General features: G+C 38.8%; 1 protein-coding gene across 7 annotated transcripts in view; it reads right to left on the reverse strand.

Annotated features, from left to right (window-relative positions):
- The window catches only part of BBS9 (Bardet-Biedl syndrome 9), a 228,402-nt gene extending 208,476 nt beyond the window's left edge, over positions 1-19,926 (reverse strand). For 4 of the 7 annotated variants that reach the window (XR_014503855.1, XM_083407022.1, XM_083407021.1 and 1 more), the window contains exons 1-9: positions 19,376-19,926; positions 17,005-17,128; positions 16,547-16,697; positions 15,455-15,519; positions 13,904-14,017; positions 3,871-4,045; positions 2,592-2,673; positions 1,792-1,972; positions 429-558 (exon numbers count right to left, since the gene is read on the reverse strand). Coding sequence is in view for 5 of the 7 variants with exons in the window: in XM_083407022.1 (XP_083263148.1) it covers positions 429-558; positions 1,792-1,972; positions 2,592-2,673; positions 3,871-4,045; positions 13,904-14,017; positions 15,455-15,519; positions 16,547-16,697; positions 17,005-17,116 (1,010 nt within the window). In the remaining 2 variants the exon portion in view is untranslated. Of the gene's footprint in view, positions 1-428; positions 559-1,791; positions 1,973-2,591; positions 2,674-3,870; positions 4,046-13,903; positions 14,018-15,454; positions 15,520-16,546; positions 16,698-17,004; positions 17,129-18,265; positions 18,434-19,375 lie in introns of those variants that run through there. The other 3 variants (XR_014503856.1, XM_083407023.1, XM_083407020.1) reach the window with 2 other exon arrangements.
- Positions 19,927-19,929: the final 3 nt, after the last annotated feature.

The raw sequence follows: 19,929 nt of genomic DNA on the forward strand, positions 1-19,929 counted from the left end.
CTCACCCCATCCTGGGGATTTAAACTACCAACCTTCCGATCAGCAAGCCCAAGAGGCTCAGTGGTTTTGACCACAGCGCTACCTGCTCCATTCATTATGAAGAATGGCTGTAGGAAAGGAGATACAACCTCATTGCTTGCTGCCAATCTATATCAGGATTGTGCCCAGTTAACAGTGTTGCGTTTTACCTAACTCCTTAATTACAGCTTTCAATTTTTTGGCTTTACCTTTGCTTTTTGAAGTTCAATTGTATTAATTTAAAACATACAAATAATTAATATGATATTTTTTTTTCAAAATTCCAGAAGCAGCACTGTTACCTACAGCTGGTCAAGAGCAACAAAATTAGAATCAGTCAAAGTGTATTCCAGAAAAAGAATGGAAAAAAAAAAAACAACTTAAGCTAAAATTATGCCATTAGTACTTACAGTAATTTCCCCACTCTTACTGCCACAGGAATATGGGGAAGCTGAGCTGCCCACTTTAGAGTCACATCTTGATAAACGTGTAGAATGCTACTGTGGTTTCCAATTAGAGTGTTAACTACGGCTCCAGACACTACAATATATATGCAAAGAGTTTAGAACCAATCTGTCACTCAAATTGCTTTAAGCTTATACCATTTCTCCCTTCATGAGGCATAATAATAATAATAGTAATAATAATAATAGTAATAATTTTTATTTATACCCCGCCCTCCCCAGCCAAGGCCGGGCTCATAATATAATACTTTATCTATCTATCTATCTATCTAACCCCACACTGTACCCTGGAAATAACCAATTTCAACTAATTACAAGTACAAAAAGGTATACAGAGTTTATGATTATTTTGCTTAAATAACAGAAAAAATTCTGGGAATATTATGGAAACAACCTAAATTATAGAAAATTTCAGTCACCAACAATTGTGGACAGCTGTCAACTAAGGCCAACTCTTCCTTCACAGCTCAGACACCAAGTCTTCATCTTCCTTTGTCCTCTTGGTGTCACTTAAAGCAGATCAATTCACCCTGCCGCATGGTAAGACTAGCCCTGATTAAACTATTATACTTCCAGTACAGGTGTCCCCGCCACATATGTGGGGGCTACATCCCAGGCTCCTGTGTGCCTGTGCCTGGGAATATGTTAAAGTGGGGAACACCCTCTAAAAAGTCCCAAAATGCCCACTTTCCCCTGCTCTCCAGCTCTCTCCCCCCCCCTCCCACTCTCTCTTTAACTAGAGTTGAAGCTAAGAGATGGACTGGCGGCTGGAAGACGTGCAGGAAAGCTGATGTTGAACTACCCCACATCAGCTGTTAGGCGAGGAGGCTAGGCAGCGTAAACAAAGCCCCACTGCGTCTCAGGTCTCTGTGGGGCTTCCTCTGCCCTCACTGAAGTCCTTTTCGGGCTCTGGGAAACATCTCTTTACAAGTCATGAGGACTCTCCAACTCTCTCGCACCATTTCCTGGTATAAGTCTATTTATTTAATTATTTCCCGGTGCCAGGCGTATATGCTGTCTCGCATAAGTGTGCCTGAATTTCATTTTAGTCACCTACTGCATTTGGTGAAATATCAGATGAATACTAATTATGAAGTTCAAAACAGTATTAATCTGCTGCTAACAAATATAAAGAGCTAAATACCTGATCACTTAATGTTTTGTTGGTAAATCAGAGACAGAATTATGAGCAAATAACATTGATAAATATCTACTTTAGGTTAGATGTAAACTGTTCAGGTAGTACTGTATAGTCCAAAGTTGCTTATACTAAGCCACAATTTCTGCTTCCAAATTTCTATATACAAACCTGAATATGGAAGAAAGCAACTTGGGCTGTGGTCAAGCTTTTTAATGAATCGAATTTGTCCATTATCCTTAAGGCAAAAGAAGTTTCTTTCCCCAAGCACAAACACACTGGAAACAAGTTGGTTGACGGAAACAACACATATATCCAACGCTTGCTCTCCAATGTTTAAAACCCAGTCCACCTAAAGAAAAAATAAAATCAATGCACTTTAATCATATCACAAGGATGGCTCAGGCTAAACTAGTTAAATATCTCACTGAAATCAATGGGACAAATTTGTTTGTTTTTAAAATGTAACAACTTAGGCTGCAATCCTAACCCAATTTACCTGGCAATATCGTCCCATTTAAATAAGTTGCAACAAAGTGCAACTAACTTAGTCTGGATACTACCCATACATAGCTAGCTTTGTTACAATGGAAGTTATAAACGGAATGCAATTGTAAAGAGAATAAGTACAGAGTGTCATAATCTGCCGTGCTAACACAGGAGTTACATATCTTGACTACCTAACATCAGTTCATTTTGTGATTTGTATTGTTTTATTTCTCTTTGCTTTATTGGTTGCCATCAATACCATTCAGTTCAAGAAAGGCAACACTCCATCATGCCAGGAGGAAAATAATAAAGTGCTGTATAGCATGCAGGAAAATCAAACACAAACATCATTGCTGGGCTAGGGACAGTATCAACAGAAGTCCATTAATAGAGCTGAATCCTTCACAACTATAAACTAATATTTTAAATCCTTTAGTATCTATGGAGCATCACGGATTATCCATAAGAAGCAGCAAATTTACCACAAGCCTTTTTCCTGACCCACGCTTTTGTTGCTCATTTTCTTGGGTCTCAGCGTCTTTTGCAAATGCAAGCACTTGGTACCTATTGAAAAAACAAACAGTATCTCTTAAAAGTTTTTAATACTTTCATATTGGGAAATTACTTCAGAGTGCATAAAAAACCTGATTTAAACCTATTTTCTAGACTCCCATCCTTTATTATTATGAAATGGAATAACTGCATTTGCAAGTTTGACTCTTAACAAATAATTTTAAATGTGTCTTGCCTGGATAGCCCTCAATCAATCAATTCAGTTTATTGCATTTTAGCAAACAGCCATTACACGCATAAAAATAATAACAACAATACTGCTACTAATAGTGGTTTAGAATTCTACTCCCCAACCTTTAGATGCTAAACCATTTACCATAGCGCCTTTAAATTTTGTTACACAATTTTGTAGATCCTTAATAAGAAATCTGGATATTCTAAAGGATATACACTTCTCAACATCAGACAACAGAAAACAAGTCTTTGCAAGAGATCTGCGATCTTAACAATGGGTGGATGTAGTTATTTCCAAGAGCGTTATAAAAAGGGCATTCAATGAGTACATGAGTTGTGTCGTCTATTGACACAGAGTTACAGCTGCAAATTTATATTTCTACATATTTATATCTTTAATGAGAATATTGACTTTTAATTGATTTCCAGCCAAACATATTCTTTTCAACAAATACATTGCATGCGCAAAAGAAAGTTTTTTAACTGGCTGGGTGGGTATGTTTACTTGATTTTATCTTAGGGAAGTTAAAGGTTTTAAAGGTTTTCTATTGTTGATATTGGAGAGGTATGGAAAGGCAGACTATAAATATTTTAAACAAAGAAACGTGTGCAAACAAACATTTCCCCCTACACTATGGGTTGGATCCAGACATAGTCATGGTCAGAACAGACCCAATGGAATCAATGGAACATTAGTCTGAGCATGACTAAGACTGGATCTAAACCCATGGTTATGTGCAGAAAACATCTAAAGCAGCTCTTGGACATTTGGGGATAGGAGTGAAAATGAGGTGTTTGTGTACTTTTTTAAGTACTCGCTGCTGTTGGAATTTCTAGGATACCTGGAAGTAATCACTTCCAAAACCAGTTGCCTACCTAAGCAGACCATTAAATCAGTACAGTGTTTTTTGTTTCAGATGCATCCTCCCTAATACTTGACCATTTTGATGTAAGTAAACAGTAAAGGGCAACAAATACAAAATAAAATGTTACATGTTTGACATCTCTACGTACTTGTAACTCTCAACTTGCCGGCAGGAAGCGACAGTAATGAAGGAATCTGTTCGAGAGCTATATGTCAGCGGGCCAGGAAGAAGAAAACCAGGTAGAAAACGGCCAAATGAATAGCTTTCTTGTTCAAATAACATAAGCATTCCATCCACAGACTGTATACAGATCAAGTCACGACCTAAATAAAAAAGGAAGCAGTGTATAAGGTCTTCCATTTTGCGGGAAAATAGGCTTAAAATTGAATGTATTTCCTGAACACACACTACAGAATCACTTGTACATCCTTTGAAGAATACGTAACTGAACACGACCGACTACTGCAAAATTATTAAATTTATTTACCAATATTTTTCCAGCACAAGAGGCAGATGAAGTTCCTAGGGCAAGGAGTCCCACATTATAACAAAAAAGGTCCCCTTCAATGTCTTGCCCTGTGCTGTACCCGAAGTTTCGTACTGTTCCTTATGAAGTGTAAAATTTTATGTGGCCTAGGTTCTTAATACTGTGGTACCTAGGTTTAAGTACAGCGTAGTTTATGAACAACTTGGATTAAGAATGCTGCAAACCCGGAAGTAGGTGTTTTGGTTTGTGATCTTTGCCTTGGAAGCAGAACATGTTACGCTTCCTGTTGAGTGTGTTCCATTTGTAAATTGAGTCCCCCACTGCTATGGGAAAGCACACCTTGGTTTAAGAATGCTTTGGTTTAAGAACAGACTTCCGGAACGGATTAAGTTCATAAACCAAGGTACCACTGTATTGGGATTGTTCCACCCACCTACGGACAACCTTGTGCAACAATGTGTTTTCTGTTTGTGTTACTCTTAGGGAGCAAACCAGGCCTAACAGACCAGGGTCATGCACCATAATAATAATAATAACAACTTATTATTTATACCCCCCCATCTGGATAGGCAGGAGGGGGGGAGTGTTGTTTGCTTTTTTCTGCATCAGGTCAGCACTGCTGAGTGACCCAAGGGCCAAGGTCACCCACAAATGCCCCTTTTCACGTTTTCCACTGGCTACCACTGACAGAAGCACCACCAGCTGCAGCTACTCCAGAGCTCAGGCCTCCACTACAGAGAACACCCCCTTCCCAGCAGAGAGACAGATGTGGTGCACCCTAAGCCAGGCATAGGCAAACTCAGCCCTCCAGATGTTTTGGGACTACAACTCCCATCATCCGTAGCTAACAGGACCAGTGGTCAGGGATGATGGGAGTTGTAGTCCCAAAACGTCTGGAGGGCCGAGTTTGCCTATGCCTGCCCTAAGCCCCATCATCTACATTTGGGGGAAAGCGTAGAATTGCAGCCTAGACAATTTAAAATAAAATACCTTATATAAAAAGTTATAGTTCACTTAGAAATTTCTCAGTTTGATTTCGTTCATTTATTCAATCTTGATCCCTAACATACAAACGAACGTATCTCTGTTTTATGGAAAACTCTTATTGTAGTTGCAACATTGTGCAGTTATATTACTAATGTTCTAACAAAGGAGATATAGTTTCAAGCAATTCTCCACAAACACATCAAACCTTCCAAATTCAAATAAAACTGCCTCTTCTGAAAGAAAAAAAACTCTTATTAAACATAAGGTGCATTATCTCAAAGTGTAAAAGTTATTTTATTCTTTTACTGACTGTTGATCGGAAACACATTTCCATTATACCAAGAGCTTTAATAAAAAGAGCTAGCAGTCTGAGTTAACAAAATCGTAAATCAGCATATTAAAAAGTATTTCCATCACTTTTAAAAAGAATCCTGTTTCCCTTATTAAACATGAAATAGAATGAAACAGCACATTAATCATGACATCTAAAGGAAGGTAGCTAACCAATGAAAAATAATCTTTTCATATTAGAAAATGTATATATCATTTCTATTTTACAAAAAATAACCTGAAGTGTAGAAGTCACAGAAGTATAGTCCAAAAACAGCCATATTACAACATCACCATTTTAAAAAAACCCCTCAAAGTAATACCATTTTTTCTTTTGCATTTTCTCTACAACTGTAAGTGATAAAGACCAAATATATCATATCATTAGATTCTACTCCTTTAAGCCTCTGCCTAGAAGCTTCCCTGACAGCTTAAATTTGATTATTTGTTCCCATCACAACACATTAATTCATGATATTTTCAAGTTAGTTTCAGATTTCCAAGTGGTGGTAATTTTAAGACTTTCCTGTTGCTTTAATAGTAAAACTCATCCATCTTTCTAGGAAATGTAAACTCTTTATAGTTTACGCCAATGAACAAATGCTTCCTATTACTAAATTCAATAATTTTAAACAGAATTATAGGTTTAACATGTAGAATTCTTAAAGCATTTTTGAACAGATGAATTGTTTTAGAGTTATGACTTTCCCTAGGTTCCTGCAACAGGACACATGTTTTTTAAATTATAGGACAGGATATGTGGCTTCTGTTCAATTTAGATTTTATTGTTTATAACAATAGAAAGAGTTTGTTTATATTTATCTCCATATAAATACATACACTCCCATAAATGCATAGCCAGTTGTTGAAATTTGGAAGAAGAAAAAAACTTGTTAAATAGCAAGTACTTATCTAATCCAAAAGATTAAATAATATAGCAAAGGGCTTGATTCATAATAGTTTCTCTGACATTCTGATATGTAAGGAATTCAGCTGGGTAAATATGCTAAACCAATCAATATTAATGGTTCAAGTCAACATTTGGTGGATTGCTTAAAGTTCCAGATACAGTGGTACCTCGGGTTACAGATGCTTCAGGTTACAGATGCTTCAGGTTACAGACTCTGCTAACCCAGAAATAGTACCTCGGGTTAAGAACTTTGCTTCAGGATGAGAACAGAAACCGTGCAGTGGCCACGGGAGGCCCCATTAGCTAAAGTTGTACCTCAGGTTAAGAACAGTTTCAGGTTAAGAATGGACATCTGGAATGAATTAAGTTCTTAACCCAAGGTACCACTGTACCCCAAACATATGAAAATTCCAACAACATATGAATATTCAGAAATTAATCCATGCAAATGTATACAGTACATAGGAGACTAACAACAAATCTAAATTAATAATTTTTAGCTGCAATGAACACTCATTATGAACAATATTATTACAGTGGTACCTCGGCTTAAGAACAGTCCTGTTTAAGAACGATTCGGTTTACAAACTCTGCAAAACCAGAAATAGTGTCCCGGTTTGCGAACTTTACCTCGGTCTAAGAATGGAAGCTGAATGATGGAAGGGCACTGGTGGCGGGAGGCTTCATTAAGGAAAGCACGCCTCAGTTTAAGAATGGTTTTGGTTTACGAACAGACTTCTGGAGCAGATTACCGTAAATTCATAAACCGAGGTGCCACTGCACTATTATTATTAATGGTTTATCAGAAGAATTTCATTGATAAAAAGATAGTGACAAAAAACAAAAGAAAAACAAGAATGAAAAAGAGAAAAAATGCTCAGTTATGTTTCCATGCACAAGTATTTGTTGTTGTTTAGTTGTTTAGTTGTGATGTGTATAATCTTATCCTAATACACATATAGTTATCAATAACCTAATACTATGTAATCTCATTCTAAATATCATTATATTTATCCCAAGAAAGTCTGTGTCTATAAGGTGTGCATTCATATGTTGCCAATATTGTCATGTTGTCAAGCCACTGATTAAGCAGAATCATATCTCTATTCTTCCAATTCATCAGTATCAGCCTCTTGGCCACTAACATGAACAAAAGTAAGGGAAAATACCTGAAAACCCAAGGTATACAAATAGTGCTACAGAGCATCACAGATATACATTTAAATATGTTGATATTTTAGGAAGCATGCTCTGCATATGAAATATAGAACTGCTTTTTAGTATATAATTTGCTAAACCAATTTCCATGTCTGTAAGTATACAATACAAAGATTCAGGATGCTTTTGTACATTCTTACTTCTGCTCAGTTATTCTTCTGTTTGTGCCCATCTAATGGATGGTAGCAGGATTTCATTACAATATGAACCTTGCAACTTTCAAAGAGTGCAACAGAGAGAACAACTTTAAGGACAGACACAAACTTGGGAGTTTGGAAGGGTTGGTGTTCTTAACCAAGGAATAATTTCAGTCCAATTAGAAAATTATTGGTTTCTGTAACCTTCAACACTCCAAGGTATTCCCCCCCACCAAAAAAAATCTGTTTTAGCTAAATTCAAACATAATTCAGGTTGAACAGTAAATCTACAATCAAACTCAAAATCCTTTTCAATTTAAGACCTCTAGTCTCTATCAATAACACCTGAAAGGGGCCCTCTAGTGTTCTGGCATACATCCTAATGCTTTGCTCTTTTCTTAAAAAAAAAAAAAAAAGAGTGGGGGAGACATTTCCATTTCCTCTTAAGTTACTGCTGAAGTTAAAGAACATGGGTTACCTGAGTGATACTAGTGACTTCTTCTAGCGATTTTTTCCGTAACAAAATGCCAAAAAAGAAAAGTTTTGCTACCCCATGGAAATAGTGATCATAGTTCTCACCTACTGTCTCATTGGTATGATTGTTTCGGTCTTCCTAATCAAAACCACATGAATTGAACTTGTGTTCATTTATCTAAAAACAGTGACGGACTCTGTGCTTCCAAAATTCAGCATCCCCCACCTCTCACCTTCCATTGTTTGTGACTGTTGCAGCACCCTCTGCGCTACCCTCTTGGCTCCACGCCCAGCGTGGGTAGACTGTTCACGCTCCCCTAAATCACAGAATCATACAACTGTAGGGTTGAAAGGGACCCCAAGGGTTATCTAGTCCAACCCGCAGTAATGCAGGAATAAATTCGCCTCTGTTAAAAGGATCATAGGATAACATGGTTTGGGTGGGGAATAGTTTTCATTGCCCTTCTCCTGCACCCTTCATTTCAGCCCTTTCCCACTCCATAACTCAGCCCACATATGCCCAGCATCTCTTTGCTAATCTCTGGCCCCGCCTCGCTCCCTATGACAGTTCCTCCATCTTGGCACACACAGGGCAGGAATGAGTCTAGAGATGAAGGTCCAACTCCATGCTTTGCCCACAACTGCCTTGATGATAGATGCGAGGTAAGTGGAGTCAGAACAAAACTTTTTAAAATGTGCAACCAGAAACATAATGCAGATTTCCAAAAGTACATTTGTGTGGTTCAAAAGTTCAATTCATTGTTTTGCTGTACTTTATAATGACTGATAACAATGGGACAAGTAAGCAGTTCAGGTTCCTCTAGAATCCCAGATCCTGATCAAACCAACCTATTACTCCCTCTCCTGCCACAGACACATTGCACAGAAGATTCCATAAAACTCCACAGCACAGAGGAGTTTTATCAGAACTATCAGAGTTCTAAAGGTGGTGCGTTGCTAGAAAATGTCCAATACAGTCATACCTCGGGTTACGAACGCTGCAGGAAGTACAGGAACACGTTACTTCTGGGTTTCGGCGCTCGCGCATGCGCAGAAACTCAAAATGGCGTCACGCGCATGCACAGAAGTGCCGAATTGCATCACGCGCGTGCAGAGACGCAGCTCCTCAGGCTGCGAACGTGCCTCCCGCACGGATCATGTTCGCAAACCGAGGTATGACTGTATGACATTCTTAGGGCAAAGTTACATGAAATATTTGTGTCTAAAAGTATAATCACAACACAGCAGCTAGTATTGTACTTAAAAGAAAAGAAACCTCCTTAAAGCTTTTCGAAGATTCCACTAAATACAAAAAAGACAGTACTCCAGAACAAAACTGAGTTTTAAAACAGTAATTTTCCTCTGAATTTGTTTCTTGGAACAAAATGGAGACCATGCCCTGCTAACAATCACTGAAAGCAATATTCGCAACCTGCTGCACTGAAGGGGATGAGATTGGAAGCTTCCATTCACAGTTTGTAACAACTACATTTTCAGTATATGGACTAAATGAGAAACTGCAGTTTGTTACAAACCAGCAGTGGAAGCTTCTACTCACCTCTGGTTGGGCAGGATGAGATGAAATGGAGGGTATGCACAAACCCAAGACACAATGGGCCGTTGTTATTTCTCAGCAGACAATGTTTAAAAGCTGTTTACATTAAGGGTTAAGTGCCATTCTGCAAAGAAGTAGTTGATAAATCATAGACCAAATTTATATCTCTGTCTAATTTAAATAGAAGTAAAAGATACACTTAAACTTGCAACATAAAGCTTAGATGATAATATTTTTTTCTGGACTAGCACCTAATAAAAACCACCCTTGCAAAATTGTGGAAAAGTAAACCCCCAGTCTACCACTCTTATAAGTTTCCTGTTACAAAGCTGCATGGTTTTTACATATGTAGTACTTTGTTATTAAGAAGAATTCTTCCTCATAGCACCTTCTTTGTTGTAAGTCTGAAACATGCTTTGCCTCCAGGCTGAACTATAATAAAAGTAAAATGGATTCAGACATTTGGCTGAGAAAAGCTGGCTTTTCTATAGCCTTTCTTCCCCTTGTAACTTTTTTCTACTGTTTTAAAAATACAATTGTTTTTATTATTTCTCTTTTGTTTTGCTGGATCCATGGATTAACATAAAACAGATGTGTAATTCTGGGAGCGGTTATATATATTTTTAATAGCGTAACAGTCCTTGTGATCCTTACAATGCTACTTGTGTTAAGATTTTTCAGAGGAACCATAAAAATGCTACATCCCATTCAATATTCACTTTCTGAAATAACAAAACCCCAGCTTGTCCCCTTGTTACAATGTGCCATGGCAATGGGCAGATTAAGGGGAGAACAGAGCCCTGACACATCCAGCTGTACCTCGTATACCATGCTTTGCCTGCTATTTTATATGCATCATCTGATGCGGACCTTTAGCATGGAGCGGCCAAAGATACTTGATTGATTCTCACAATTGACTGATCGACCGTAACATTTTACTATTATCTTGCCGTGGATCATAGTTTCATATTAAAAAATCAACATGTGATAGAGCTACTGCCCGACACAAATTTAGCAAGTTTGAAGTCCACTCAATGATGACAAATCACCAGTATGAATCATTCATAAATCTGGGATCACTAAAGATCTCCGCTGTGGTGTTGCTTGACAAATTATTTTCATCACATTAAATCCTATAGCTGGTGCAACAAAACCCGTATCGAGTGTAACGTATATTATAAAAGCAAATTAATCACTAATTATGACTAAAGGAATACCTAGTCATAAGAAATGAAGTCTGCATAGCTAGAGTACAGATCCTGTATGAATATGCTGGCAGAGCACAAGGAATTGGTTTAACTAATCCTTGTATGGTACTTACAACCTAGTTATTTACACCAGATGTTATATTGAGAATGTACAACAGCACAGAGCTGGTTTTTCTATTCTCCAAAATTCTTGATTTTGGCATTAAGCCTCAGTTGCAAGATAAGAAAGAAAATGGCTACAGCAATGCCATAACAAAAAGAGAGGCAACTTTTATGACATATTTCGGGGAGGGGGTTATTGGCTTTCCTTTTTGTTTTGTTTTATTGTGTATTATTTATTATGCTACCTGAGCTTCCAGTGACAGAGCTGGATCCATAAGCACCCCCAAATTCTGAAGCTGCTCCTTCAGATGGAATGCAACTCCATCCAAGTTTGGCAACTGTCAAATTTCTTAGACATGGGAACCACTCCCCCACAATGCCTCTGTCTTGCCAGGATTCAACCTCAGCTTGTTTCTCATCCAGGAAATGGTCCAGGGACGACATGGCCTCTCCTGACAAGACCTCACAGGTGACCTCAGTGGCTCCGAGTACTTAGTATCAACTTTAGTTTGTGCAACAGCTACAACCATTCTTGAACAAGGATAGCTTTGCCACAGTGGTCCATACATTGCTAACCTCATGATTAGACCACCATAATGAACTGCATGTGTGGAACCCTTTTACCAGGTATGGAAGCTACAACTAAGGCAAAATTAAGCAGGAAGGCTGCCCGGCATTCCGCATGTTGTGGCAAGTGTTGAAAGATCTGCAAGGGGTTCTAACTACCAAGCCAAGTTCACTGTATCATCATTGAAATTTACAGCCGTGGACAACCTGAGACCAAGATACCTGGCAGATTGCCTCCCCCAGTACAAACCAAGGCAATGTTTAAGACCTGAGGAGACCCGCTGGTTTGCCAACCAGTGGATTGTCGCTTGATGAAAACATTCTTGGTGACAGCATTCACACTCTGGAATGCTGTCCCTTGGGTAATTCATGAGACAGAGGCAGAAATTACCTTTAAACAGTCATTAAAAATACATGTTTACTATTTTTGTTAGTTTATATATAAAGTATGCTGCTCAGTTTTGTTTGTGATATGAAGTTATGTTTTCTTTTTATCCAGTTTAAGACATTTTATTGAATGCTGCTGTATTTTTATATAAACTGCTCAGAGATTTTTATTATATTAAGCAGTATAAAAAATTGTATAAACGCATAAAGTGATCATATTGATAGGCCATCCCCTCATTCCAGGTGGAGACCAGGACTTCAGAAGGACCTAATGGGGCAGGGTTGTTGACCAAGTCAGCAGGGAATTATCAAAAGATGATCATCAGAAAATCATCTTAATCCATCTGCCTCCTGAGACGGACCATGTTAAGGGATCTTCCACCCCTGTGCAGCTTATGCAGTCGTAGAGTCAAAACTGATTAGGCCAACTGAGACATTTCTAGCTCACCCACAGATCATCCATTCCCAAACTCTGTACAGAAAACCAGATTCAATGTGCGTCCTGCCACATGTGTTGGTCCTGACACTATTTGAGACACTAAAATGCCAACTATGAACTCCTGAACCAGTCCTGATTATTCTGGCACTGTTCACAAGGAGATGTGCGCTTTCCTGTACATTCATTGCCTATGACTGAAACAAGGGGCTATAATATATTTTTAAACATTTTTATTTCATTTCAATTCTGGCTGAAACACATCAGAGACCTCTAGTAGTTAAATTTGTTAATGCACATCACGTAAAACTGTAATTCATATTCTACCTTATGTAGTCAGAAGCAGGCTTCTTGCTGTACAACTAATATTAACATGAAAGGATCATATTATGGCCAAAAAACAAGTACAGGAGACTCTCCACTTTAGAAGCTCACCTTACAATTTGTGGAGAATGATGGCAGGGGGGCAGAGCTAGTGCACTCATCCTCACATGTTAACAATGTATCAGAAGAACTGATTCACTCTCACATATTGTAGCAAATGTGGCTGCTCTTATACAGTGGTACCTCGGGTTAAGTACTTAATTCGTTCCGGAGGTCCGTACTTAACCTGAAACTGTTCTTAACCTGAAGCACCACTTTAGCTAATGGGGACTTCTGCTGCTGCCACGCCGCTGGAGCACGATTTCTGTTCTCATCCTGAAGCAAAGTTCTTTTTTTTCCAATAAATTTTATTCAAAATTATAACAAAACATATTTTCCAAAAACATATCCTTATTTCCCCATTTTTCCTCCCCCCATAAAACCCATCCCCCCACCCCACCCCCCGACTTCCCTCAGTTCCAGTCTTTGGTTTCTCCAATAATGCTATTTTCCGCATGTTACAGAGTTGTATAGATCCTCCAACTGTTTAGCTTATTCTTATCAGTAAAAAAATTGTGAATGTTTATTCATGAAGCAAAGTTCTTAACCTGAAGCACTATTTCTGGGTTAGTGGAGTCTGTAATCTGAAGCGTATGCAACCTGAAGCGTATGTAACCTGAGGTACCACTGTAGTTTTAAAAAAATATATTCTACCTCTAAGGAAATATGACCACAAGATAGGCAAACAGCATCATCCTTTGTACGTAGTAAGGAGGCACTAGTCTCATAATTCACAGTGCAATCCTAACTAAGCCTATTCATAAAGAAGTTCTGCTGAATTCAATGGGACTTACTCCCAGATACGTGGCGTTAGGATTGCAGCGTTAATCACTTTGTCATAAGATGTCCTTGATTCTGCCTCCTAAAACAGTCAAAATCAGGAAGAATCTGCATTTTGCCAAAATTACATATGAGTTCTACAGATAACATAAAGTAGACCAATAATAATAAAGAATTTACCTTTTATGCCTCCAAATGGCCCGTAAGTCATGTTGCAGGCTGTTCTCTGAAGATTGTGTTCGTACATACGCTTTAGCTGATATTGGTTCCCATGGTCAATGTTTCCCAGGCTTCCTATTAAATATAGAGAAGGTATCATATATGTAGGATTTTCCAATTCCTGTGTTAAGTAGATATTGTGCTGTGGTTATATTGCAATTGTAGACTATTGTTTTAATAATGATAATTATGTTAGGATCAAGATTCCATTGAGTTATACCTTACACTGTAAAAAAGTCATATTTGGAGCATGTCAGAATGCTATACCTATTATTTGATTTATTATCAAATGTATATCCTGCCCTTGCTCCCAAAGGAGCCCAGGGCGGCAAACACAAACAATATAACAATTAAAATATATAAAAACAAATTCAATACAGATGCAGACTGGGAAAGGTCTTTACTTAAGAGGCTTCCGGGACAAGGAAGCTCTTCAGGAGAAGCCAAAAAGACAGCAAAGACAGCACCTGTCTAATATTTAACAGGATGGCATTTCAAAGCGTATATACATATCAAATGACCTAAGCAAAGTGAGATACATTTCCCTCACACAATATGTTAATTGCAATGCCAACATTTTGACATTAAGGAATCTCTGTTCTTCTACCCTCATCACCACACTCTGTCAAGACAGGAGAGCACATCTGTTTACCAGTCATTTGGCATGCCCATGGTGAAAACATAACCTCAACATATATTATTACTGTACTATATTCATTATTTTGGAACTCATCTGTCTGACATGAATTTATATTTTATTATCATTTTTATATATTGCAGCCTTCCACAAGACTAAGCTTTCTTGCTGGTGCTGCAGTTCTCGTGGTTAAGATATATATTTGCTACTTATGGCACTGGCCTCTGCCAAATAAGGAAAGCAAACCTGGAAGCCTACAGAACCGCTAAAATACTGTCATTTACTAGTAAGTGAGTTGTTCATTTAAAAAGACTTGCATGCTATTCATTGTCATAGTTACTGCTCTGTTAAATAAAAAAAAAGACTAAGCAAATACATCCTCAAGCTTTATTCCTCATTGCCAGGACTCCCCTATTATGTTCTCCAGTTATATTCTCTTTCAAGCCTCAAACCAAATTCCTTGGTGAGCTTGGGCCATCCTGTTTATGGCCCTTTTCTAGGTTTTATACCTTTCATCGCTTCAGACATGCCTCTGGAAAACTATGGTGTGCATAGGATGCTGAATCACTGGGTTGCTGTCAGAGCAAACTGTACGTATTTTAATTGCTGGTTCTAAATGTGTTTTGATGTATTTTAACTATTGATTTTACCTAGTTTGTTTTTATTACTTTGTATTTATTTGACGAAAGTTACTTTTCAGTAGCATAGATACAAAGAGACAAAATGGGCGAGGACCAATCCCATACTATACACCTTTTTATAATTTCAAAATTAACTTGGTATTAGCAGATCGGAATATGCAATTTTTTACTTGTACAGAGAATAGAGAAAGAGAAAAAGTTGTCACCATAATCTGAAGAGCCCCCCTTTTTTACCTGAGACAGCATATACACACAATTTTTTAGGGTGTAATACAGCCAGATGTAACAGTTCTATACCACTGCAAAGGAGGAAAAGAATAGAAAATATGAGTCAAATGTTAAGAAAAGTACATTACTCTGAGGCTAATAAACTAGCAACAATTCTAGTAAACTTTGGTTAAGAACCTGTGCTATATAGCAAACATGAAAGAGTTTTTACACTCAATCTTTTTGACATGTTTGTATTTGCATGTTTATGCCTGTCAAATTATTAGAAACCTTTAAAATATATATTGTCTTCACAAGTATTAGAAATAAAATTCTCACTTATCCTTTTATGATATGCATGCAAGACAGTTGCCTTTCTACAAGAAGACAGAGGACACAAGGGACAGCTCTACAGTAATCAAACAAGTACCCAGTTGTAGACAGCAATGGCAAACATGCAATATTCTTTGAAAAGACTGAAAAAAGAGAGAGCTTGCTTGCAAACTGGCCTCTATTAATTACATTATGCTTCCTTCAGCACTTATTTATTATTGTCATCAATTATTTTAATATTTAAACTGCCCTCCAGATGAGGGCATCTGGAAATTTTAAGTGTCATGGTTTTTCAGACAGCTGCCCTTCATCTAGATCCTGGTGTTCCAGTTGAAGTAGCTTCTGTATCTTTAAACTACCACCACTGGGTTACCTAAAAACCATCTTGTACCATAGAGGAGGATCTAGTTTTTTTTAAAAAAATGTTGTTTTTTGGTAGCCTGTCTTTAGTAGCCTATTTGTAACAAAGCTATTTAAACTGCTTTATGAAGTTTGCCTCAAAAGTTGCATATACATACCATAATTAATTTAAAAGATAAGTATTATACATGGTTCAGATATAATGACCTTGAGGATTGGGAAAATGCCACAGAAGGACAACTCAAAAAAACCCAAATGTGCCAAAATCCATATTTTGATTCTATATATATAATTGTTCCAATATAACCCCAAGGCACTTCATAAAATAAACCAGGTCAATCCTTAGAGAGTAAATTGACTCCAATGATAAACTCAGAGTTTCCCAATTAATAAGATCATTAGCAGCAACACTGACTGTTTACTTACGAAACAAATTTTCCTACTTCCACTTGAAGTATTGGCTCAGGTAACTGCACTTCCAAGAGCAAATCTTCAGCCTGCACAGCATCTCCAGGTTTTATAGGATGGGGATTGTAGATTCTAAGGAACCCTGTATAACTGCCCACAATTATTTTATCTGAAAAACAAACATATTCAAATACTAAGTGAAGCTTACACAACTGAAAATGTGGTGACTCATTATTTCTACACAGGATGGAGCTTTAAGGTTGCAATGCAATGGGAAGAAGCTCTACTGAAGTCTGTGGAACTTCCATGTAAGCATGGACAGCATCAAGTTGCATTTAGAGTTCCAGAATTAAATCTCAATTCTAAGCACATCTCAAAATTAAACCTTTTTAAGCTTAACAGAAAGTGTTTCCCACTAAATATGCTTGGGAGTACAGCCTCTGTGTAGAGGTTCACAATAATTTTAGTCCGTTTACCTTGTCCACTGCTGCTATTGTCAACATTTGCAACACATAAGCATCCTTGATCAAATTCTTCTTTGTTGCCCACCACTGTAGACCACCAGTCACGGGCTTTAAATAAAGACATTCTCCTTCAGCCCTAGTGAGAGGAGGGGGGAAACAAGGTGAGAGGGGGGAAAACAAGGTGATGTAAAATCCACCTAATTTCACATTCCAAAGGGGGCTTCAAAAGCAATTTGAGATACACTATAGATGCAGGCAGGTGGGCGGGAATTAGAAGCCTGTGCGCATTCAGGGGGTGAAGGAATTATAAATCATGGCCACATACAGCAAATATACACACCAAAATCTAACAATATACACCACTAAATGTTAACAACTAGTCGCTTTATTCTTATTTATTAAATGAGAAGTTTAATGACAGTATGATCAAAGCAAACAATGGGCACTCTGCTGCCCATGGAACAGTGACCACTGCAGTTGGGTAGAATAAGCTATAATAATGTACATTAATCTCTCAAACAGACTAGTAGAACAATCTATCTTGTACAATTGAAATTTCCTTCAAAATCACCTGGGACAAACAAACAGAAAAAAACCCAGCAGGAGCTGCTAATATTTCTATGTCATTCTTTAATCACAGTATCCATAGAGCCATGTGTGAAGCTCAATTTATGCAACAGAACTTTCCCACTGTGGTCTTGCAAGGCTGTTCCTGAAGGTTGATGGCCACTCTGGAACAGGACTCAACATGATATAAAAGGGCTGATTTGGAAAGGCAAATCAGCAACATATTATCCAAAGGTGTGTGTTCTGCTCAAGCACAGAGCAATTTGGAGCTTAGCATATGTACACCAATGGTGCTATATAATAAATAATCGCCATTCCCTCTATTTCCAGTGTTCAGGCTGTGAGTGCCATTGCTTATGTAGCCAAAATAGTACATAAATGAAGTCACACATCCATGAGAGGGAGGAATATGTAAGACTGGGAGAATCCCAATGTTTGCAGAAATACAAAAGATCTTTATGAGAAAAGATGGGGTGGGGACAAACCCACAGACAATCCAATGAGGATTGAGTGGGCTCAGTACCCATGGAATGCTGACTGACAGTGAATAGGAGTGGAGAGGAGCATCATGGCAATGATGAAATAGGAATGAAGCGATATACAGGCAGGCATTTATTCCTCTACTTTAATCGCCTTGAATTGCCCTTATGACACAAGCTAAGGAACTGAATCCAGTCAGACACAAATAGGTTGCACTAATACCTGCCTGCAGTTAACTGGAACGCAGTAAAGGAAAAGAGGCTAGAGATTCAGTAATCCTTGCCTTAGCTTAGCAACACTAGGTTACACATATTAATGCAAGTATTTACAGCAGTGCATGCTAAAAACACAGTTTGCCAGCTTCTTCAATACTCTTATTGCACATTGGAAAGATCTAATGTCCCTAGGCAAATACAGCTAACATATCACTTGTCTCAAAAGAATGCAAAAACCTTTTAGGAAATTGCTCAGTTTGCAGTTAATGTCCTGAACATTCTGAATGAAACAGCAATGTCCACCACGTAGAGGTATTCCCTAGACCCTGGTGTGGTAGAAATAGTACACACAGGTATATCTTCTTTCCCGTGCATGAGTTTTGTTGCCATTATGCTTATTTATCCCTGCAGCCCAACCCAAAGCATTTGTACTGAGAATTTGCACTGAGTTCCATGGGACAAATTTGCAGGAAAGTGTACACAGAACCGCAACCTTAAGGCGGCAGTCCTATGCACTGTTACTTATGAGCTCACCTGGACACACTCAATGGGTTGCAAGGCTGTAGCCTTTATGCACACTTCCTACCTTGGGAAGTGAGATTGGCAGCATCTCTGAGAAAAAGTGCACAGGGCAAGGCTGTGTAATGTCTCCAACAGCAGATCTTCTACTTTGCACAGTACACTGGTACCTCAGGTTAAGTACTTAATTCGTTCCAGAGTTCCGTTCTTAACCTGAAACTGTTCTTAACCTGAATCACCACTTTAGCTAATGGGGCCTCCTGCTGCCGCCTCGCCACCGGAGCACGATTTCTGTTCTCAACCTGAAGCAAAGTTCTTAACCCGAGGTACTATTTCTGGGTTAGCGGAGTCTGTAACCTGAAACGTATGTAACCTGAAGCGTATGTAACCCGAGGTACCACTGTACAAGACACGAGATCGTGCTCATGTTATTTACTTGATTATTACTATTATTCATTGAATTTGTATATTGCCCTTCAACTGAAGATCTCAGGGCTGGTTCACGGCATAAACACACAAGATAAAAACACAAAATACGTAACAGTAACGAAAACACAACACTCCTCCAAACACATTTGAAAGGATGTAGGGCGTTAACTTACCTGACTTTTCCCAACATTGGGAAACCCTTTTCTTCTCCTCACCTGCGCCCTCCTCCCGCAGATCCACAGCAGGGAGCCGGGTGCGCATTAAGGCGAGCGCCTCATCCCGAGACTCCCTCACGGGCCGCAAGAGCGCCGTTTGCCTGTCAGGGGGGCCGAGACAGGGCGCCGACGTCCTTGTCACAAGCACCCTCTCGCGGCGCTACCTTTGGGGAAGGAGGATGCTAACGGGACCCATGAGGGAAATAAGCAAAGACGCAAATAAAGAGAGAGAGAGAGATGGATAGGGGAGCGGGAGGACTACCCCAAGCAGAAGCTGTTATTACAAGGAAGGAATGGGGGGTGTCTGTTGGTATACGGGGCGCGCGGGGGAAGAACGCCTCAGGTACTCCCTAGCCAGCTCTGCCCGCCGCCATTTTTGCTCCCGTTGTCATAGCGCCTCAGCAACCAACGCCGACCCCGCCCCCTCCTGCCGTCCGAGAAAGGCGCTGAGAGAGCAGAAACGGCACGGCAGCTGCGTTCTAGGAGACGCAAAGCACGCTGGGGGATGTAGT

The sequence above is a fragment of the Podarcis tiliguerta genome, assembly GCF_965153285.1.
Source record: "Podarcis tiliguerta genome assembly, chromosome: 12".
Classification (NCBI taxonomy): Eukaryota; Metazoa; Chordata; class Lepidosauria; order Squamata; family Lacertidae; genus Podarcis; species Podarcis tiliguerta.